The sequence below is a fragment of the Platalea leucorodia genome, assembly GCF_965183815.1.
Source record: "Platalea leucorodia genome assembly, chromosome: 10".
Lineage (NCBI taxonomy): Eukaryota > Metazoa > Chordata > Aves > Pelecaniformes > Threskiornithidae > Platalea > Platalea leucorodia.
Window position 1 is genome coordinate 16,386,281 of NC_138832.1, and position 23,488 is coordinate 16,409,768.

General features: G+C 38.6%; 2 protein-coding genes across 16 annotated transcripts in view; both read left to right on the top strand.

The window, feature by feature from the left end:
* The window catches only part of MTM1 (myotubularin 1), a 46,594-nt gene extending 32,085 nt beyond the window's left edge, over positions 1-14,509 (top strand). For 4 of the 10 annotated variants that reach the window (XM_082323285.1, XM_082323286.1, XM_082323287.1 and 1 more), the window contains 7 exons: positions 2,398-2,583; positions 3,616-3,822; positions 7,260-7,352; positions 8,225-8,338; positions 8,691-8,867; positions 9,686-9,828; positions 11,251-14,509. In XM_082323285.1, coding sequence (XP_082179411.1) covers positions 2,398-2,583; positions 3,616-3,822; positions 7,260-7,352; positions 8,225-8,338; positions 8,691-8,867; positions 9,686-9,828; positions 11,251-11,311 — 981 coding nt within the window. In that variant the 3' untranslated portion in view covers positions 11,312-14,509. The other 6 variants (XR_014229354.1, XR_014229355.1, XM_082323288.1 and 3 more) reach the window with 6 other exon arrangements.
* A 282-nt stretch (positions 14,510-14,791) lies between these two features.
* Positions 14,792-23,488, top strand: part of MTMR1 (myotubularin related protein 1) — a 41,021-nt gene continuing 32,324 nt past the window's right edge. Inside the window, exons 1-3 of one of the 6 annotated variants that reach the window (XM_082322840.1) lie at positions 14,792-15,006; positions 17,844-17,949; positions 20,601-20,624. In XM_082322840.1, the coding sequence (XP_082178966.1) occupies positions 14,876-15,006; positions 17,844-17,949; positions 20,601-20,624 (261 nt within the window). In that variant the 5' untranslated portion in view covers positions 14,792-14,875. Of the gene's footprint in view, positions 15,007-17,843; positions 17,950-20,600; positions 20,625-22,850; positions 22,921-23,488 lie in introns of those variants that run through there. The other 5 variants (XM_082322838.1, XM_082322839.1, XM_082322841.1 and 2 more) reach the window with 5 other exon arrangements.

A 23,488-nucleotide genomic window follows, 5' to 3' on the forward strand; every position in this document is an offset into this window, starting at 1 on the left:
AATGTTAAGTTGCTTCAGAATTCAAGAGGGACAATAATGTTAGTCTTTTGCTCTGTGCAACTTAAACGCAGGCATCTGTACCTTTACAGCCCTCTTCTCTATAATAGAAAATATAATTTATTAAGCAAGCATATATAGCACACATGTACACACATGTATAGCACACATTCTTTCAGAGACTCTATCCTAGGGGCTGTTTGGCTAGGTTTTAATCTGATGGTTTGTATTTTGAGGGTCTGCCCTCAATTGCTTGCATTTTACTCTACAAATTGCGTTATCCTCTGCACACTCAATTTTCATGGGTGAACAAAACATGTAATCCTTCTCCTTGCCTTGTGGAAAGAATGCCAATTCTTACATTAACTTAAATTTTTCCCCAGTTCTTGGACAAACTCAAATTTTTACCCCATTTGTTTCAAAGATGTATTATGTCCAAACTTTGTATATGCGTACTTATTGAAGCATGAAGCACAGTTTTCAGCTTCTTAAAATGGTCTGTGCGTTTCACCCATGTGTTTTAATTAACTCCTGATTATATCTAGATATGAAATACTCAATCATAGCAGTAAAAGCAGTAGAGTGCATTTCTGGCTCTGAGGGACAATGACATGTAGAGTGCAAGCCAGTGTTGATCAGCACTGGAAAAAGTTTTCTTGAACAGCTGTGAAGATTAGTATAAGCCAAGTCTTGGGCTACGCTACTCATGCATTCCTGTGTTCTTTGTACGTAGGTCAAGACCACACAGTCAGTAGGAGTTGCAGCAGCCCTGATGCTATAATTACGCTCATTCCTCACCAGGATTTCATAATACTCAAAGGAAAGAGAAAAAATACAATCATTACTACATTTAGCGCAGAGCCTGGCAGCTCTGAGAATACCCCCACATCTGAGGAAGGAGATAGAGAGCATAGAATAGCGATACTGTGCTACGATACAGAAATGTAGGTGGTACTAATGGGGAAAAGCTTTATCGCACTTTAGGTTGTTGTCTGGTGTGTAGTTGGTGGCTGTAACAGCTTATAAAGGCAAAATCTGTTTATCACAATTCATGGCATGGCATGTTTTTGCTGTCTGCAGGAAATGCTGTGATTTCGCAGCTATCTTTGGAAAACTGCATCAGTGGTACTATGTCCTAAAATATGTGTGGTTTTTCCGCTTCCTTTTGTGACCAGGCACATCCTCTGCTGTGGTGGTGATTAAATGTTTTGAGAGAGCAGCAGTAGAATAGACTTTTTATTTTATGTGGCTCTTTAATTTCTTGACAATCTAAATACATGTTTAGTCTTCAGCAATGAAATTTAATGTTAGAAAAGTTACTTTAAAGTAAACTTTAATGTTATTACTAATTTACTTCTTAGAGGCAGAATCTAAGATTGTTGAACTTAATTCTTAAATGAAACGTAGCTTATTCTTAACTGAACTCTTAAATTTAATTTTACTTGGTCAACCATTTTATCATTTTTATCTATTTCAATATCAGTTCAATTTTAGTAGTAAATAATTAAGTAGTTTAAACACAGGAAAGACTTTTTTTTTTTCTTTTTTTGGTAGCAAGTTTGCACTGGTAAACCTGAGATTTGCTCTTTTTTGAATTAATGGTGTAAAGAAACAAGACAAATCCTTTTGACTGAATTTCTTTCTAATTGGTACAGAAACAAAGAAATGAGTGAATTTATTCCCTGGAAGTGGTGATCTAATATGTTATGAATAATTGCTGCTTTGTGTGATGTACTTTACGTTTTAATTTAACCATAATACTATGTCTGGGAAATAAGTTGATTTCTTTTGTACTCAGAATCATGAGTTTGTTTAATCCTTGGTGGGAAAAGTTGAACATAAATGAAGAAAAAAAAATTGACATTGTAATGTCAGTTGGTCAAGGAAAAGCTGTTTCCACCATGAATCTCAAAAGTAATGAGGAAGGTACAAACGTCTTTTTATTCTCAAAGTAGTCTGAGCCCTGACTGAGGTGATGCTGGCCCACTGTCCCTTACCTGGTTAGTTCAATCCTATTCAAAGGTCTTCAGGCCCAACAATGCAAGGAAACTGTCAGTGTTAATCTAAAAGAATTAATTTTCCCGTTTAGGGTTACTCCCTTGAGGTTTTGAAAGGAACTAGGCTAGCTGGAGCAAGTTGAACGTCTTTCTGGCCATGTGGTATACTTAATACACTTTGTCCTTTTGGACAAAGGAAAGCCCCCAGGTATTCTTCTCCAGCATTTGCCTCTCCAAAGCTTGTATCTGAGACTTGATGAGACTTTAATTAAGCAACTGGAATTATATATTGCCCAACCACAAAATAAAGTATAAATAAAATTCAGTCCCTTCTTGCTCTGTTGAAAAGCTGCTACAACAGTGTATATATGACTGAAGTTAATTTTAGATCTCTTGTTTGTAGGCAACTGGGGGAGGATATGAAGGTGAAGATGCGTATCCCAACGCAGAACTTTTCTTCTTGGACATTCATAATATTCATGTCATGCGGGAATCTTTGAAGAAGTTAAAGGACATTGTTTATCCTAATGTGGAAGAATCACACTGGTTGTCGAGTCTGGAATCAACTCATTGGTTAGAGCACATAAAGGTAACTTTTTGCTGTTTGTTTGAAATAACATTTGTCCAAATCTGTCGTATCAGACTTGCTTTCTTTGCTAGACTTTGAGATAGTTCTGATATGGAATACATCGAACTACTTGGACTACAAAACCAGCATCACTGAGTGTTGGCTTTTTGCCAGCCAGTCTTAGAGTATGTTATGAGGTATCATTGCTAAGAAACAGTAGGTGAAATTCAATGTTTATTGTCTGCCTCAAGTCAAATGTTAGTCTTTAATAGAGGAATGCAGAGGATTGTTAATCTGATGGTCTTTACCTGGTTTCTAGCAATACAAGACTACAGATAACTGTCATTGTGAAGGATTAGTGATTACTTTAGTTGTCAGGATGTATGTGACTATTTTGTGAATTACGGTTTTGTAAATAAAACTTGTAGATTTATTTGTACATTTTGTAATTTTCATCTTGTAGCACAAATAAAATACTTGAACTGGTAATTCAGCAGTGTTCTTACTAGTTGACCTTTGAACCTTTTGCCTCAAGTACAGCTGTGCAAAAGTATTTAGAGTATTCTGTAATGAATCCTACTTAATAAAATTTTCAATTTAAGTTAATATTTGGAAAATAAGCATATTAAAAGGGTACAAGTTCCTTTTTCCAAGAACTGAGATATTTCAGTAATTTAGTTCAAAGAAAGAAGCCAAATGAAATACAGAATTTTTAGAGAGTATATCCTATGGTAAATCCTCTCTTTGAAAAAGAAGCTTATGTTCTTCAGTTTATCAAGGTTACTATTTTCTGCCCCCTTTTTTAAGAATTTGCTGTGAGATGAATTAGATCTTACTAACGGATTAGGGAACCAATCTGTTTCTCTATTTTTATACACGAAATTGACTTGATCTCCTAGAAAATTCTTTTCCAATTAACTACACCATGCTCTTTAGGTCTTTTAATGGAAACAGTATCAATTTAGATACTGTGTAGATACAAAGAAATCAATCTATTTTTGTTAGAATGATAATACTAATCTGTGTTGTTCGGTGTCTGTTCCTCTTTGCTAGCTTGTCTTGACAGGAGCTATTCAAGTGGCAGACAAGGTATCCTCCGGAAGGAGCTCTGTGCTGGTTCACTGCAGTGACGGCTGGGACCGGACAGCACAGCTAACGTCGCTGGCCATGCTGATGCTAGACAGCTACTACAGAACCATTGAAGGCTTTGAAGTTCTGGTGCAAAAAGAGTGGATAAGCTTTGGACACAAATTTGCATCGGTAAGAATTAGAAGATAATTGCATGGACCATGCAACATTAACATTCTAAAAAGCTTTTAATGTTAAAGTACTTATTGTGTTGAGGTTTGATAATTGTTTTCATTATTTTGGAATTCTGATTTAAAACTTTTCCAGGTAAATTGGAGCAGAGCTTTTGGTTTTGGACCTGGTTGGTTAATTTTTTTTTGCTATTCTTTCTCTGAGAACTCATATTTTGTCCTTTATACCCTTTTAAAAACACAGAATTGCTAGGGTTACTGTGGTTATTGAGCAAAGAAAATAAGAAGGCAGAAAAATTGTCCTCCCAAACTTTTCAGAAGAAGATCAAATAAGGCTGGGACGTGCGGCTTCGCCCTTACCCTCCCTTTGGACTATTTAGAATGTCGTGAGAGGCAGATGAATGAATCTAGCCAATGTCTTTTAAGTGATGTTTTGAATACTTCTTCCCAAATCTTCTAAACTTGTCATAATAGCTCTCAAGAGGCTGTCACTGGTAATGCCAGCTCTAGTTCTGTTCAGTTGTCTTCTGGATGCTTAGAAGATTAAGTAGAAATTGTCTATAGCAAGTCCTTAATATTCTACCCATGTATAATGCAAAGTCAAGGGCGTTTGTGTTAAGAAACTTTCAGTCTTAGTGGAACTTCTCTTAAATTTGGCAGCTAACCATTTAACAAGGAAATCTGTATGAGGAACTTGGAGAAGCAGAATAGGTTGCCAGGGAGAGTGTGCTGGCATATGTAAACATAAAACATAAGTTGGGAGCTTTACAACAGTGTTACTTGTTGATGTTGCACCTTGTAATTCACAGTAAGAAGTTTCCACACCTCCAGTAGAAGTTATTTGCACAGACAATTTGTCCCTAGTGGAATATTCTAAAGATATTACTTAATATTGCTAAAATTGGGAAAAGAGGCAATCTGGAAAAATCAAGAAGTGGAAAAATATACCTATGCATGTATTTCGTGCCCATTTTATATTTGCAAGAGTGTCTCAGTCATTTGGAAATTCATGTATAGCTACTCAGCATGAATCACTTCACCATTTAAGTAGGTGCTTAAAGGTGCTTAATGCTTGTAGGCTGCGGCAGTCTTTGATCTGACATTTGAAAGGTGCTTTGAGGCTTTCAGGAGATTTGGATTTTGATTGTTGGGCATGATATCTGCTGTAGTCCAGTTTTTTGTGTACTTTCCTGTAGTTTTCTAGTAGTGATGTGTTATATAAACCTTTGAAGTATTCTGTCTTGGTACAGCCACAGGAAAACGCTGGCTTGCCTTTTTATTCTCTTATTTTGTATTTTTAAAAAAACGTTATAGTCATGATGCAGATAAAATTACGTTGTATAACTAGAAGACTTGTGTTATACCGTAACAATGTTAAACGTACGTTTAACATGTTAAACCATAACACTAGTGCATGTGTTATGGTTCAGCACAAAGCTTAAAAAGAGAGATCTGTGTGTCCTTCACCATTATGAATAAATTCCAGTAACCTATGATTCTTTTTATTAAACCGTTAATTTTAGTTTGAGTAATCAAAGGAGTTTGTTCTCTCTCAACAGATAATGTTTTCCTCCTATTAGCGAGGTAGGACTTCTGCACCCCTCCCAGATGACCAGCTTAGTCCACTGGTTCATCTCTGACAATGTAGCAGCAATAAGGGTGATTTAAATAGCTTGCTTTTGCTTAAACTACTATTTTATTTTCCCAACTTGCTCACTCAAGTAGTAATCTTTGGAAGTGGTTGAAGCCACTCTCCTTTAGCCATCTGCTCTTTTCTGAGAGTACCGTATATTTTGATTTGATGGGTTGTTTAGCTTATAGTGAAGGCAGTCCTTTTCAGGGGTGTTCTGTAGAACAAAAACTGATAATGCAAGCACAAAATATTTTGATCATACATGCTTTGTTTTAGGTTGGTAATTATTTGATAGAACTGTGAGTTTTAATAGTGAGAACTAGGCACTTCAGTGCAGTTAGCATTTCCTGAACCTCATCTCTGAAACTACTGTTGTTGTGCCTCCCTTCAAGTGGGGAGTTGGAGAAGAGTAGGGCATTTCTTACATTGTCTGGGTTAGAGCAAGCTTCATGTTTTCATGTTACCAGGGTTGCAATTTGTTTTAATAACAAATAACTAAATAGTAGGCTACTTAATAGAAAATACAGGGAGGAACTATCTAATGAAGTGCACAATAAGTTTCCTTGTTGAAAAGGAATTCCCTACCCTAGCTTTTCTATGTATAGTGAACTTAGTGCACTATCCAGATGATGAAATTGCTTACTGTATGGAATGTCGTTCTAATAATGCATTCTAATATAAGAAATACGAGACACGTTTCCATATAGATGGAAAATACTCAGACATCCTAAAACTGCGAACCATAGTGGAAGTGGAAGGGCTTTCACTGCTTACCGAACACACGTATGACTCTGTTAACAGATACCACGTATTTTAAACCATGAAAACTGGAGAGCAAGGAGGCCAGTTTATTTGTCTTCCCTATAGTGCTTTTCTAGTCATTTGCTGCTGTTGCCTGCGTTCAGCTACAACCTCTCATCTCCCTCTATTTCCTGCTATTCGATTCTATTAAACTATCTTGCAAATCATTGTACAAAGTAGTGTACTGGTTTTATCATTTTTCACATCCTTAAGATATTAAGCCTGCTATCCTACAGGCAGATAGACAACATCTTAGTTCAATATACATGCTCTTCTTTTGTCTCCTCCAGGCAAGTATATTCAAGCAGAGTTTTGGAGTTAATAGAATCTCTTTTCCCTCAATCTCTTATCTGTTCTCAGCTATCAAATGTGAAAAGGAAGGAAACAGCTTTTACCAAACCTACTTTTTGTCTGTGGGGAGAATTCCTTTGATTGTCACTTTGGACTCCTCAGAATAAGCGGCTCACCCAAACTTTAAAAATGTGCGTTAATTTTCTGTCAAGAACATGATGGCTTCTTTGGGCTTGCTCATGTTTACTATCTACCTCAGGGTGAATCTTTAGGTTCAAGTGTGGAGGGGGAAGAGGAGAATCTGTGTGGGTAGTTTGATAATCTAGGTTCTCCAGTGGCTTAAATTACAAAAAAGACAAAGTACATAACTTGGCTTTTGACAAACTTATTACGTAAATATAGTTCAAAATATGTCTTGATTATTTGCAAGGTAATGGATGCTTTAACAGTTCTGCTCATGCAGTAACTAGCAGGTTTTTATAACAGAACCAATTATCACTTTGGAATTTTTCTCAGACATCTTTGGACCAGCTTTGCAGTATTTCTGTATATCTGAATCTCTCCTCTTTGGTGCAATAACTCATTTTGAAATCATAAGAACAGGTTACTCTATTACAGAAGCATTAATATTCTAGTGCAAAATAAGAAACAATGTCTATTGGCCATAAAATAGACTGGTTTGGTTAACAGGAGGCTGTATTGCTTCATTTCAGAGAATAGGCCACGGTGATAAAAATCATGCTGATGCAGACAGATCGCCCATCTTTCTCCAGTTTATTGATTGTGTGTGGCAGATGTCTAAACAGGTATGTTATATCATTCTTCAGAAGGTAACATTGTTAAGAGATTACTGAATTAAAACCCTAGATCTTTATTTTAAAAAAAGGTATTGGAAGAGGACATACCCCTCTGCTCTGACACTGTAGTAGAAAAGAGTGTATTTACTTTTAAACCATACCATCTCTCTACCCTATTTCTAAAAGTGGTATACAAGCTGTAGTTACGTTGCTTGATATGGCATTGGCTATGCATGCAAGGCTGGTGTGTCTTGGATACGGACTTCTCAGAAACGTATTGAGAGATGTGACCCAGCAGAATGCTTTTACAGGAATTGCATCCAACTGTCTTAATAGGGTCTGTTGTTTCGCCTCACCATTTCTGTGAAGCTGTCCCGTGGACTACAGGGACAAATGTTGTTTTGTCAAAGCTTGAAAAGGAAGCTTGGGAGCTGTTGAGTGCTGTGATTCAAACGTTGTATTTTCAATAAGTAATGAAACAAAGCAGCAAACTTAGCCTGTTTAGGGCCAAGGATTTAGGAGCTAAACCCTTATTTTCCTGTATGGTGCTGCACTATAAAGAGTGCACCATGGATGTCTTATTCTGTCTTGCTAGTAAAAATATAACTGTAACCATTCTGTATTTTATTCTTCTTTTTAGAAATTAAAGGCAGTTAGAACATTTTGAGAAGAGCTCTTTTCAGTGGCTAGTTTGAGGAAGTTGAACACCTCATGTCATCTGAACACTTACTCTGCTATAAAGTATATGAAAGTATTATCTTAAAAATTATTTGTAGACATATTCAGGCTTCTAAATGCCACCTTTAGCCTCTTAAGCAGGATATGTGCATCTCTGCCTGCTTTTATGATGTAAAGTACAAATTTGTCTTTTCTGTTTTTAGTTTCCTACGGCCTTTGAATTCAATGAGCAGTTCTTGATTACAATCCTGGATCACTTGTACAGCTGCCGGTTTGGTACTTTCTTGTATAATAGTGAGTTTCTTAGAGAAAAAGAGGTTAGTCAAACCACTGATTGTTTAATTGTATTGCTGTCTTGACTCTAGATGATTACAAAAGGTTTTATTTGTATTGTATTTGGTTATATTCCGTGTATGACAGTCATCTTGAGCTGGCTTTATTCTCATTATAAAATAGTTGCATGGTAAATTCCTTGATTTTGGTAGCTTAAAGACTGCAGTCACTAAAATAGTTGACAAGCGCTGGTTTTGGAATATTCCTAATACAGTAACTTACTATGCTTCTAAATAAATCAGAAGTGCATTAATTTTAGAATGTAGCCATGGCTTCTATGATGGATTTCCTGATTTTGTGCAAATATTTACTGTTCTTCTCTCCATTTCATTTTAGAAAGTGACCGAGAAAACATTATCACTATGGTCTTTGATAAACAGTGAAAAATCTAAATACACCAATCCTTTTTATACTAAAGAGCTAAATCGAGCACTCTATCCAGTAGCCAGTATGCGTCATTTAGAGCTCTGGGTCAATTACTACATCAGGTGGAACCCAAGAATTCGGCAACAAGTAAGTAAATTCTCTCTAATGTACAAAATGCTTTTAGACTTCAGAAACAGGATTTTGTGTCATAACTGACTTGTAGAATAGTACCTGTAATCTGTTCAGGTTTTTAATGTTATATTTGTAAAGATGGAGAGAAAAAAGGTGAAAATGATTATTCGGTTCTTTTCTTTTTTTTGACTCAGCTATTTCAGCTATTCTCAGAACACTGAGCTTATTTCACTGCTTAGTATCAAGTCATCCTCAAGCTCTCTCTAGCCCCTTTTCTTGGGGACAGGGCTGGGGGAGCATTTTTAAGGGCATTTGATGCTACTAAAGGGTGAATGGCAGTGCTTAGAAACGGAGCTTACTGATCCCTGAAGAGTTAGGGCATTAGCATCACAAACACGCTTCCTTGCATTTGCTTAGGCTTTCTCTTTTTTTTCTGAGAGAGTGTATGAAGTCTTTTACGAATTAAGATGACCTATTTGGTCCTTTTCTTTCAAAACTGCTATGTGTATTGATGGCTTATGGTAAGATTTTTCTTTTTAATGTAACTTTGATGACCCAACATTGTTTACACTGTGTAACCATTGGATGAAAGCTGTTATTGAAAATTATACAAGTGGATCAGATTGGAAGCCCACAAAAGCTTTTCTCAAATTACACATAGTTCAGTTCTGTGCTTTTAATGTTTAATATATGGACACTCAATGTTTGTTACAATCTTGCTAGAAATCTCGGCAATGTGGCATGTAAAGATAGCGTACAGAGACTTATTTGTCCTCCTTAACAAGTTGTGGAGCTTTGAGTAGGAGATGATAGAGGAGCAATTTCGTTGACAGAAGCAGTCTCCGCAGTCCAGCCCCTGGAATGAATCAGGAGTTTTCAAGCAATGCACTTCCTCTGCCGCAGCTGATCTCCTGTATTATTTACAACACTTTAGAGGCTGCAAGAAACCCAGACAGTTTGCCATATTTTCTTACAAGTATGTTGCCAGTTTTAATGCGAAGTTCGAGTTTTAAAGCTTTTGTTGCTTGCTGTGAAAGATGAGGGCATTTTGCAAAAGGTGAATCCAAAGATTTATCTTAGAAAGTGAAGGATTATAGGGCATGCAAATTAGCTGTAAATCTACTTAAAAATGCGCTTTGCCATTATTCAGGCAAGGTTTTTGGCAGGAGTTTCTTACTAGAAATGCAAACCCCTGTGATGATCTTCTATGCTGCTACTACCGGTCCCTCATTTTCACCATTTTTATATACAAAATGCAACAATTTTTTTTTTGCTGCCCATGAAATTTATGCTTCATCTTGACTTAAGCAACTGAACAGTGGACATGTGGCCTGAACCAGTTTTCCAATGGCCTCTCTTAGTGCCAGTACGTAGAAGCATGTTCCGCATCAGACTTCAGTCTAATGAAGAGTCTGGTCTGTCACTGGCAACATCATTAACCCTACACCTCTAATCATCTTAGTAACTACATTCAGTCATCGATCCAGCTTCCACAGTTGCTTCAACATTCATCGCCGTCCTCATCTGGGGTGCGTAGTGAGTGGTGCACGTACAAGCGCTGGTTCAGCTGATTTTGAACCGGTGAGGAGTTTACATTTGCTCCTGAAACTGTACTGCTAATACCTTTTAATTACAGGCAGTTAACTGTGAAACTGCAGCGACTTCTTGACAGGTATATACAGCTGAACTTTAGGCTCTGTATCTGCCTTGGACGCTTGTAACACTTCATTTCCATTTGTTTCCTTACTTTATCTGAAAAAGGCAGCTAAGCTTAAAACGGAAACAGTTAAGATGCTCTTTCTGTGAGTAATCTCCAGAAAGCTAGGGCAGTTGATTTTGAACACCTTGAAGTTTACTTATGGAATTCACTAATAAAGTTTTGCATTTATTTCACTTGTTCATTTACACAAAGTTGCAAATTTACTATTAAAAACTGAAGTAAATTTTATCAGTAAGGGAAGTTATTTAATCTGAAGACATGGATTTCATCTTAATCTGATCAGCGTAGCTGATGTAGATGATGAGGCATCTGACTTCTGGAATCTAAAACCTTTTAATAAGTCAAGAAGAGAAAAGCTTCGGACAAGGTATTCACACCTATCTTCCACACAATATTAGATAATAAGAAAATAAAATCCATATGCTCCAGGAAGTGCTGGCTGATTTTATTGAGGTAGGAAGAACTGTTTTGTGTAAAGATTTTCTTTGGATAAGAACAACTGGAAGGCAGAGGGCTCTTGCACTGTAGAAATAAATATTTCTGTTTAGCTACAAGGTGTTACATGTGTTGGAAGCTACAAATACTGAGTAATGCCAGGAAAACACAAATGCTACAGCAGCTTAAGTGTGTAGAAGTAGTTGGACCGAAGCGATAAGACTAATACAGATCTCTTTCTAGCAGCCAAATCCAGTGGAGCAGCGTTACATGGAGCTCCTTGCGTTACGTGATGATTATATAAGGAGACTTGAAGAACTACAGATCACAAATAATTCTAAGATACCCAATTCATCAGCCTCATCAGCATCTCCCTCACAAATGATGTCCCAAGTACAAACACATTTTTGAAGAAAACATTGGCTTCATTCTATACTGTAATAGCAAGTGGTGCTTAACATAGATCTATAGCATAAAGAGGAATATTTTAATGCCTTACATTAGACTGTCCTAACACAAATTATTTTAGACTGTCTTCATTTGAGGAGGACTTAAAAACAAACACAACCAACTCTTCAATTACGTGCCTTTCAGAACCTGTGGACTGGGAACATTATTAATCAACTTCTAGTTATGGAGGGCTTTAAGAGTTATTTTGGAAAGTTTGGTACAATGGAAATTAAATTGGTTTATTGTTTTCATAAGAATGCTTTAATTTATTACATTGTGGGTCATGTTCCTGTAAGGAAATCCATGCTCAGTCTTACATGTCGTGAATAAACACATTAATGGCAATAGGAATATTCACAATATGTAAAATTAGGTATGTGTGTATTCCTTTAGGAATACGTTTGTGGCGTTCATGAGATAAAAATAAATTCTATTTTAAGATTTCAGAGGGAAGTGTTGAAATTTTCTGGTTACCTGAGAATTCCAAATTTTCCTTTTTCGAAATAAACAAAAATATGGAAGGGATTTCACTGATATGCTTCTAATTAAAAAGTTCAAAAAGCTCAGTAGATATCAAAATAAAAGAAAAATCTATTGTTTATTGTAAATTTTTTTTTTTTTAACAAATTACAATTGTAACTGAGAAGTCCTGTTTTGGCTAACTGTTCAGCACTGAAGTATATTACAAATTATCACTGTTGGCAATATTGGCTCTTTGGATTCATAGAGAATAAAATGGTTCTAAAGAAGGTTTATATAATTAAAAGCAGATCCACAGAGACATTGCTTAAATATCCAGCAACAGCCATAGTATTAAAGCTTGTGTTTGTCTTCTAAAAGTAAATGTGCCTGTGTAAAGGAGCTTTTATACCAAAGTAGGCAAAAATTTTCAGTTATAAATACTGTTGAAAACTTGTACATTTATAGCTTACTGTTTAATTTAACTTTTGTTCAATGAATTTATTCTTAAGTATTTAAGGGATTTCAGTATACAAGATTTGCATATAGTGTGTGCACTTATATTGAACCTTCCAGTGAATTGTAGTTTCAAGCCTTCATTTCAGAGGCTTCTTGTAAACCTTTGATTTGTTCCTTTCAGGTCTTTTTTAAATAGTTGCAAGCATTTCTTATGACAGCACAAACCTTGCTGCTTGATATTTAATTAAAATTTTGCGTATTCTCAGAAGTTTAATGATTTTCAGGCGATCCAGGAAATACTGCAATTCAGGATCTGTAGAGGACTCTATCTAATATTGTTATTTTAAAGGAGATATTTTGATGCTTGAGGCTTCTGTCATTGTAAATTATTGTACATGTGGTGAGTTTTGATCTGCAAGATATAATACGATTATATATAAATTAAGTTTTGTGTAAGTATATAATATAGTTTATTAGAAACCCTGCAAGTTCATAAAGTGTAAATATTTTGCATAGGAAAACTAAATTTAAAGCTATAGTTCCATTAAAATAAGTCAAAGTTTAGAGGACATCTGAATATTTTTAGAACAGTATTTTTTCAAAGGAATAAAAGTATACCGCCTCTTGATTTAATTCAGTAGATACACTGAATTGCACTATTTTTTTCAGGGAAGCTCAGAGCATATGGCATATGTGTTCTAAATACACATGATTTATGTGACTTACTTTTGTCCTCTAAATTTTGTTCTCCCATCAATGTTCTTCAGTATGTGTTTCCAAAATAACAACATTGTCCCAAAATCTTGAATTGTTAAGGTAAATAAGATGCATGACATGAGATAAATGAAGGAGGATACTTAATTGTTCATGATATACTTTACATTTTGAAAGCTATGCATACTCTGGTGTATTTGCCTTCTACTTACTTGTGGTTTATAAAAAAAGCTATTTTTATTAGAATATTTAAATTTTCTGTATTTGAGTTGAACGTATTGGTAACATCTCTGAGCAGTGTGGAGAAGTTCAGAAAATCTAATAGTTTTTACTGTGTAAACACTACATGATAACCTGTTACACTTGGGAAAGTGTAATATAGCGGAAAGAATCTTTTTGCACTTACTTCATTACAGATATATATACCATTCTTCATATTACTGGTTCAGTCGAATTTCAGCCTTTGAAGCTCTCTAACATAGCTCTGTGCGGGCTTGGATTTTTTTCAGGTCGACAGATAAGATACTTGTTTTAATTCTGTTTTTACATGGCAATATTAAGCAAACATAAGGGTGTTTTTAATCGGATACTTTCTGGAAAATATTGCTTTCAAGTTGTGAATGTAGGCATAGAAACTGATGGATGTTAACAGAAAACTTTCCTCCTTTCCACTTCAACGCATGACCCGGGCTGTCATTCCGCAGTGCACTGCGCGCACCTACGCTGTACCTGCACGGCAGCGCCGGGCCCCTGTGCGCGGCCGCGGGTGCCGCAGCTGCCCCGCCGCCTGCATCGCCTCATGTTGTAGCTGTGACAGCCAGGAACGCCGCTGGGGAAGCTTTTGAGGTGGTGAATGAGAGAGTGCTGGGCGCCGAGTGCCTTCTCCGGGAGGGGTGAAAAAGCAGGGCTGGGATGTGAACGTCAGCAGCTGTAAGTGCCCAGTATCCAATATGAAATATCCATCTTGGAATGCTATTTTAGTTTTTTCCTTTCTGTATTCTTACTTCCATGGACCCAAGAAGATGACCTAGTTTTTGTGCTGGGATTCAGTTACTTATTTAGAAAGTGTATTTGTTGGAATGCCTTCTTTATTTGCTTATGCCTTATCCACCCCAGCATCACTGTTATGGGTATACCCTAGAAATGATTTGCATACTACCTCCTTTTGATGTATTTTTAAACTCTGCCTTGAGTTTGTTTTTTTGTCTCATTCTGTGTCACGCTGGAGACAACAGGTTTTTATAACTGACCAGGAATCTCCTCTACTCGCTGCTCCATAAATGCCAGTGTCGGCCGCCCTCCTTGGACACCGCAGGACTGCGCTGGAGCTGGGTGTTACTTGTCAAGCGATTTTGGGGTGGGGGCGAGCCTAGCATCCGTCTGCCATGTATCTGTGCGAAGGGAAAAAATGAAATAAAGATGTCAGTTTTAAGCCCCTTGCCTCTGACAGACGTTTGAATGGCACCCCGCGACCGCTGCTGCCGGCCCGTCTCTCCCAGCAGCGCGGCCGCCCGCCGCCGGGGGGGCCGGGGGGGCCGAGGGCCGCGCCCTCCCCTCAGCCCGGCCCGGGCCCCGGCGGGGCGGCAGCAGCCGGGCCTTCCCCCGCCGCGCGGGGCCGCTGCCCGCCCTCGCGGCGGCGCGGAGGCCTGTGGGTAAGCCCCGCCGCCAGGTGACAGCTCTCGGCCGCCGCCGGGGCCCGAGCGGGCCGGGCTGAGGCGGCAGGGCCGGGGCGCGGCCGGAGTCCGCCATCCCGGCGGCGCAGCGCGTCCCGCCGGCGGCCGGGAACATGGAGCGGGCGGCGGCGGCGGCCGGGGCGGCGGTGGAGGGCGGCGGCGTGAGCCGGCGAGCCGTGCGGGCGGCGGGCGCCGCGGCGGCGGGGGCAGGGTCGCGGCAGGCCAGCACGGAGACGCTGGACAGGTGAGCGGAGCCGGCGGCGAAGGCGGGAGAGGGGGCTCCGCTTCCCGCGCTCGGCGGGGGGCGCCGCGGCCTGCCCTCCGCGGGGCCGGGCGGCGGGAGGCGGCCTCGGCCCGCGCCTCCGCCGAGCGCGGCCCCGGCCTGGGGGCGGCCTCCGCGCCGCCGCCCCGCGCCCCGCAGCCGGCGTGGAAACGGCGGCGGGGCCGAGCCCCGCCGGGCTCCGGCCTGGGGGTGGTCTTGTGCCGCCGCGCAGGCCGGCGGCGCGTTGTCCTCGGCCGGGGAGCTGGCTGTTGTCAAAGTTTCCTGCTTGCGGTTGTGTGTTTGTATTAAGCGTCTTTAACGTCGTCGCTTTTGCGAGGGCTGAGGCTGCCTGCAGGATTTCGGCCCGGGGTTTTTTGGGCAGCGCGTCGCTTCTCGTCTTTGCAAACGCAACTGAGACCGTTCTCGGGTTTTAAGTCTGTATTCCCGATTGCCCCCCCCCCCCCCCATGCAAGTGCGTATTGCATCGGGGGAGGTGTGACAGCACCCCCGAGCCGGGCGGGGCCCCGCGGTGTCGGTCGGGGCGTGGGGCCGCCGGTGCAGATGCGGGGTCTCGCCGGGGCGGCTGCGCCGGAGCCGAGGCCCGGCCTTACCGCATCCCGTTCAGCGGTCGCTGGCAGAGGGATTCCTTCCTCCAGAAGTCTCCAGCTGGAGGCAGGCTTCGGAGCTGAATTTGAAAATCCTTAAACAAGGAGTCGAAACTAACGGAAATTTCACCCAGATGAAAAATTAAAAAAAAGACTGTATTTAGAAATCAGTGCCAGGTTCCAGTCTCCACATGCTCTCTCTTTTCTGTTAGGAGAAGGCTGGAGTTTTACATTGTTCTAGCGAAGGTGGGAATCAAATGTCCATTTTCTATCATCAAAACTTACATCTTTGCATTCTGTATTAATGCACTTTCTTATCTTAATGTTCATCTTTCTTTCTTCTCCTAATCTTCTTCTACCCTGGAAAAGTTATAATGCCTGCTTCTCATAGAATTTATTTATTTGCCCGTACGGTTGCACCAGCCTGCGCTAATGTGCGTGACCTCCGATGGGACAGAATGAAAAGACGCGTACTGGTATGCGTCCCGCTGGACAGCGGTGATAAGTCACGTCGGTATGGTCGGCGTCCTGTGGCACACTGGTGCATCCTGAGACACTGGTGGGAGGAGACCGAACTGCATTCGTATTTGTTTTCCTGCTGCTATTAACTTTGTTGGTGTAGTGATTCCTAGTGAAGATAAGCCATAGAAAAATAAATCCTCTTCTTAATGAACAAGTAAATGCTTATTTGGAAAGAAGCTTAGGCAACCCCTAAAGAGATGCACTAGAAACTGAGAGATGTGAGAGGAGGAGACATAAATGAGATCAGAAAAGGATTACTGTAGCGTTTAGCTCATGCACTCACTTGTAAAACTTAAGTGAAGAGTTTCTCTAAGTGAACCTGCACTCGAGTTCAGCACTAACCTGAAAGTTATCTTCGTTGTTCACGCAGGAATATCATGAACATGTTTTAGTTGCAAAATAACATTCTGTGATCTAGTACTGTGTAGAATTTTGTAGGTGGGGAGAAAGCTACAAAAATTTATCAGAAAAGTTCTGAAAGAGCTTTCATTTCAGGTACGAAGTTGTTGCATGCATCTTCACCTTATATCTACCTGTCCTAGCAGAGTTAATGTAAGAAAAGACCTCTAGTTAAGTAGGAATTGGTCATCTTATGCCATTATCCCACCCCCTTAATGTCCAAGTTGTGGTGCACCTGCCCGGTGCTGGGTATGCGTGTGTAGTTATTCCCTTCAATGGCACGAGATATGCACAGAATCCAAAGCGAGTTTATGAATGAATTCTAAAAATTAATTAGAATTTTCTTTCTGTATTTCACTTCTAAATAAGCATTAAATCTGTAGAAGAGCCCAACTGCACTGTTTGAAGAAATGGCAGTTATCTAAGGCATCAGGTGAGGCTGCCGTGGCACTCAGGGAACAGTTCCCTTTGGCATTCCCAGTTTTTCATCAGATACTGGCATGTTTTGAGGCAGACCTAGTGCACTTCAAAGTGGCTGGGAACAAACTGTGTAATTGCTTCTCGCTCTTAATACCACGTTATTCGTAAGCAGCGCTAGTTCAGCCGACTGTTCTCGAAACGCATCATCTGGCTTTTAGTGTGCTTCTGCTGCTCAAATGCTCTGTCTTTAGGGTTCTTGCAAACACCCTACACTGCAGAATTCCTTGCTGTGGCCCGGGAAGGCCCGTCCTGAAGATTATTCAGAGGTTATTTTATAAATAGGAAAAAAATATGGCTAACTAGAAGTTACCCTTTAGAAAACATGTATTTTCTACATTTAATATTAATATAGAATACAACACTAGCATAGTTTAAATTTTTAAATACTAGCATAGAGTAATTTAATTTTGAGGATTTACTGAATAATCAGGAAATAGTAATAATAGGGAAAGTGTAAGGAGTTTCCTGTTACTTGACCAAATTCATTCCATGTATGGCTTTAAGAAAAAAAATGTGTGAATGATGAAAAAAATTACACTGGATAAAGAAACCAACATTTTTATAAGTTCCTAGGACCCTAACTTCGCTTTTAACCTACTGACAGCTCTACATCTTTGATGAGATCTAGTAAAATTCTTTTCCCTGATTTGATCAGCAAAACAGTTGCATTCTGCCCAAAACAAAGCAAGTTAATTTTTATGATGTTAGTGATCCGTTTATGGTCTTGTTTTCTGGATGTGCTCAGTTGCTATGCTATTCTTCATATACATTTTGAATTACTGCTGAATAATTTGAAATATTCTGTTTTTGTAGCCCAACTGGATCCCATGTGGAATGGTGTAAACAGCTGATAGCTGCAACCATTTCTAGTCAGATTTCAGGGTCTGTCCCGTCAGAAGGTGTGTCCAGAGACTACAGGGTAAGTGACTTGAGGAACGCATTGATTTGTTTAAGATAAAAGAGTGAGTGATCAGGAAAGTCCTTACTACCTTGATTAGCAGGTGGTAGGTACTTAAGTGATCACAGAATGTTTCAGAACTAGAAACATCTCATTATGCATAGGAGTCTCTTGAATCTGCTTTGTGTTTTCCTCCGTATTTAGAATAGTGGCATTGAAGTCTACAGAACAAAAATTAAGAGAGAGGTGAAAGGAAAATTAAAAGTCAATGTTTTGAATAAAATGCCAAAAGTGAGCTTTATGATTGCTACATAAAAAAATTTTGGTAAAGTAGATTAATAGTTACAGGTTGAAATTGTTTCTAGTGTGTGTCATTCAGAGTACAGAATTGAGCTCTCCAGATTTCACAAAAAGTAAATGCATATGTCTTCATTACCGTGCAAGGAATATAAATGACTATCATTTTTCATGGGGTTTTACCAGAGACAGAGAATTTAACATCAAACAAACAAACAAAGTCACCGTTTTTATTCCCTCCCAGCAACGTTTTTGTCACTAAGGCAATGCTTGCACAGTATGGTTTACCTTATAGGTTCCATTATGCTTTTTTACCCCTCTTCTTTCATGCTCATTTGCAGTTTCCTATATGCAGCCAGCCAACTGAACTATCAAGAGTGGCACGTATGCAGTTTTCCTTCTCTTACAAATTAATAAAACTCACCTGGTTTCAAGTCCCCTTAAGATTTGAAACAATTGCATGGTCTTCATGCAAAATGGCCAAATCAAGATTTTATCTTTTTTTGTTTTTAACTAGATTTTAAATTATTTTCTAATATGCTCTGTGATTACAAAGTTTGTTCTCCAGAAACAGCGTACTTTAGATTCTGTGACAGCGGGTCAGATTCAGCCCAAGCCTGAAGATCAATCCACAAAATGATTTTGACCGTAGTCTACTTAAAAATTCACCTCACAGAGTTTCACACTATTGGCACAGTCAGCAGCTTATACTCATAAAAAAGTGCAGCTCTTCCATGCTATGGCAGCTGAATTGCAAATGCTTACTTCGGGTCAAGGCTAACATCTTTGATAAAACATTGTGGGAAACCTTGCATTACAGCTGTCGATGTTGTATTTGCCCTGGAGATCAAGGACTTCATTTTAGTAAAATCCAAGTGTGTAAGTTTGGTGTTCAGTTTATCTCTGAGTTAGAACGCGTTCCTCTGGAAAAAAGAGTGCCTTTTAATTCTAAATAACCTCCTTCTCTATACCAAACTCATCTTGGATATTATTTAACAGGAATAAGTCTTTTAAGGCCTAATTAAAATTCTACTTCATTCTGTTTCTTAGAAATGAAAGAAAAAAAAATTAAGCCTGGTGGTATTCAGAATTTTTGTGTATAAATTGTATTTGGCATTATTGCATTGCCATGATTTGAGATCCCATATTTGTGTATAACATCATGGAATTTTTTTATCCTGGAATATCTTTAGTTATGTTCAGGACCAGTATCTTGTGAAGTGGTGTCTGTGCTTTAGGAGAGGGTTTCCTTTGCACTGAGCTTCTGCAGAAGTTCAGTGGTACGATTCGTTGCTTAGCCAGTACCACTAACAGGCTGGGTTTATTCATTATTACTATGGAATTCACACGTAAAAAGATAATGCCCATTTATAACTCAGTTTTCTTTTGAGACATCTTTCCCTTTTGATGCACGCTGATCAGTTTTCTGGGTCTTTGTTACCTTTGGTAACCTCGAATTGCTACATTTAGAGTCTATCTTACAACAACTCAGAAACTTCAGGTAGGGCCAGATCTGTGTGTTTGCTGCTGGAACTGGTCGGGCAGTTATGTTGCTTTCTGCTGGATTTATCAGGAACTCGCTGCTTTATTCTTTCTTTCATCTGTTTTTAATGTTTCAATCAATACGTTTGCAAAACCAGGTAAATATTATTGATTCTTGAACCTAATGGTGTTACTCTGTGTAGCCTACGTTATCAGAGTGTAATTTTTTGGGGGGGGGGGTCAAAGGAAGGAAAAGGGCTGCAAATGAAATCATCAAAACTAGAGAGCACCGAGCGAGCTCTTGCTTGCTAAACCCTACAGCAACATGATCTCACTCTGAGTTTGAACTCTGCTGTGTATGTCTTTTCTGACATACTCTCTGCCTGGAGAGTATCCTGGAATGAGGGGTTCATATAAATGAAAATTGCTTAGATTATAGTAGCTGAATATAGACACCTTCAGAAATAAGTTGAGAAGAGTTGTCGCTATCCCTGTTTTGCCGTTTGAATCTAAAAGATATGGTGGTTATACTTCATGGCTGTTATTGCAGGCTTATTGTCTTCCACCTAGAAGGATTACCAGGCTCTTTCTTTTCTTTTCACAATAGCACATTGTAACTGGATAAAAGGGTGATTAGGAATGAATGTTTCAAAAGAGCTTGGCATTTGTTACATCACTAAAATGAAGTGGCTAGATTGTTTTTAGACCAAAACAATTCTGCAAATGAGAGCTACTAGATCTGCATAATTTTGTTTTGTTCTTTTAAAATCCGGCTACAATTAAAATGTTGGAAAGTAGAGATCTTCTGAAAATCTGATGAAGTAAGATATAGTATCTCTAAGAAATCAAATCTGTGTGTTTTGTTGGATAACATTTTATATTTTAACTAACAGGTGTACAGGAGGCCTGTTATACGGGTAAGATTACCTTTGGCTAGCAGTAAAACGGCCTCCTACCTGTTTGTCTTTTGTGCTGTGTGAGATCTTGGTGTGTCAAGCGTTCTTCTTTACTTCATTAATGGTTTTTATGAACCAGGCAGACCATTTTGCTATGCAGTGCAACAGCTTCTTTGCCATAGAAATGCTTTATATACATTACAATGTTTTCATGAGCAATAAAAGTCAATGTGTAAGAGAGCAGTATTTTTAAATTATGTTATGAATGTGCAATACTAACTTCAGTTTTATTACATTAATTTTGACAAAATGGATGCTTGTAACTGAGGCTTACATGCTTCGGACTACAGAGTACTGTATTAGCAGCTCTAATGTGTTATCTATGCTAAAGAATATTAGTGTTAAAATCGTTACGTCTGTGTCTGTCCTATTTAAATAAGATACCAATTCATGCTTGCCTTTGTACATGTTTTACCTTAATTGTTACCACCCTGTAGTAGGATTGAAAGTTAGGTTTGAAGTTAGACACTAGTGCAATGACCTGCATCTTTTTAATGATAATTTTGAGACTGGGTCTTGCCCATTGTTCGTTGGAGATATAAAAAGGGCATGCCTTGTTTTCTTGTCCCTCTCTCTTAGTAACATTTATGGAGTGAGAAATGATCTGGATGGTGTTCTGACATTGTTCATGAAATGTGTCTAACACTTTTATTCAAACAAAGACCTCTTGTTCAACCAAGAGACGAAGTCTGAATGATTTCTTTTTCTCATCCGTTGTTTACATATTTGAAAATGATGTGTTTAGTCCAATCATACAAACCCACAAGTTGATCTTTTTTTCTAAATAGATAGCTCTTGAAATAATTGGTCTGGGTTGAGTAACAAAAATTGATTGTTTTCGTTCAGCTTTTCGTAGTTCTTTGTAAAGGCTTCGGTCTTTGAATGATCTGCTGTGCTTCTCTCTCTTTCATTTATTTAAAATCTTGTGGTGTATTTGCTGGTTGTCCTTCCAGTTTCCTTCCAGAGATCACAATATCTACTTTGCTTTAATTTCAGAAACAACATTTTTATCGTCTGAAATTTAAGTAATTTCCATTTAACAGAATTCCACCAATACATAAATGTTAGGAGTCCTTTATAATTTGAAAGGTTTTTTTAATTAATTGTAACTTTTTAGCCTCTTGTAGAGTTCAAATTATCTGAAGATATCTGAAGTCCTTCTTCTAAGTGTTTCTTTTTTGAGGGTTCTGTAGAGATACTGTAAAAAGAAAAATTGACTTTAGCAAACATTTGCAAATCTAGACTGAGGCTGGTTTTACAATCAATCAAGTGAGAAGTTCTTTGCATGTGAACTGGGAATAACAGACTGTCATGAACACAACTCCTCTCCACTGAATAAAGAAAGAAGGCGGAAGAACAATTTTGGCTGAATGTATTAAAACAATTACTTCATATGACCCTATGACATTTGTGCTTCTCTCTGGAGTGCATAGGGACCTTATGTTTATTAAAGAGATTTAATTAATATTCAGGATTTGCTGCCAATATGATGCAAAATTAAATTAACATAAAAATGTGAATTGTTTGCATATTTTGCTACGAGGAGTAATTTTAGGTTCTGTAAAGTTACTGACTAGGTTTTCAGCAACAACACAGAAGTTGCTGGAAAAATATGTGAAACCGTAAAACTGAAAGTTCAATTAAAACATGTTTACACAGTAAAGCATTTTTTAAATTGTCTAGATACTTCTATTTGATGTCGACCTATTTTTTCCTTGAAAGACCGCATGAGTTTTCCCCTAATGCTACCATTGCAAGCTGTACTCAATTTCTTCTATTGATAAGCATGTGGCATACTTTGAATTAATTTTTTTCGCTATAAGGTTGTTTGTCTTAAAAAGACAGTACATACTTCTATGTTCTTATCTACCAGCACTGACTCTTTTGTGAAAAAGGGATTAAATTTTTCATTTTGTGTTGTGCCAAATAACATTAAAAGCATCCTGCTAATAGCTTGGATTCCTTTCTGTGGAAAGTAGTTTGTGCCAGGAGTGGAAGATTTTGAATAGCTAAACTGGAGTTAAAGTATGTGCTGTCTTTTTAAGGAAAGGAAAAAAAAAAGGGGAAACAAAAAAGAAAAGATTCTGTCCTTTCACTTGTTGTCTGCATGTTTTTTTCCTGTTACTTCTCTCTTGCCCTACTGCTGCCTCATGCAATGCAGGAGATTCAGGATGGACACAATGGCTATCATTCTGAAGCAGAGCCTGATCAGGTGGCAAGTTTTACTCATCTTTCATTCATTAACTGTGTAGCAAAGGTACTATATATTAGTACTTGTACAGTACATACAAATCTTACATTTCTCATGCAAAAGAATCCGTAGAAAGCATTTAGTGTGTTAACTGGTTATGTGTTAGGTAGGGTTTTCATGTAACGTCATGTGGTCTAAAATGTACTACGGCACGTAAGCCCCTATCTGACAGAGCACATCTGTCCTTCTAGGTTTGTAAGTATTGGCTGATTCTCTACACATCATCTTTTGTGATTGGGTGCTCAATATAAAATTATGTTAGTTTCCAAGAAAATCTAAAGCCAGAGATCAATTTAAATATCTTTGGAAATTATTAATGAGGGCTTGGGGTAGTTTGGAGGCAGACAGATCCTACCAGTTATTTGTATGTGGATCAGAGCCGTAATCCAAGGGAAGAGTTATTTGTTTACTGTAACATAGCCCATTATATTTATTTTCATTTCAGGATGTAAAAAATTGAAACCTTAATATCTCACCGGGTTGACCTGAGAGACATCACTTTCTCACATGGTCCTTAAAAGTCCCGCAAACCCTTTTATTCTTAATTAAAATCTTTAGTACATTGTAAATCTTA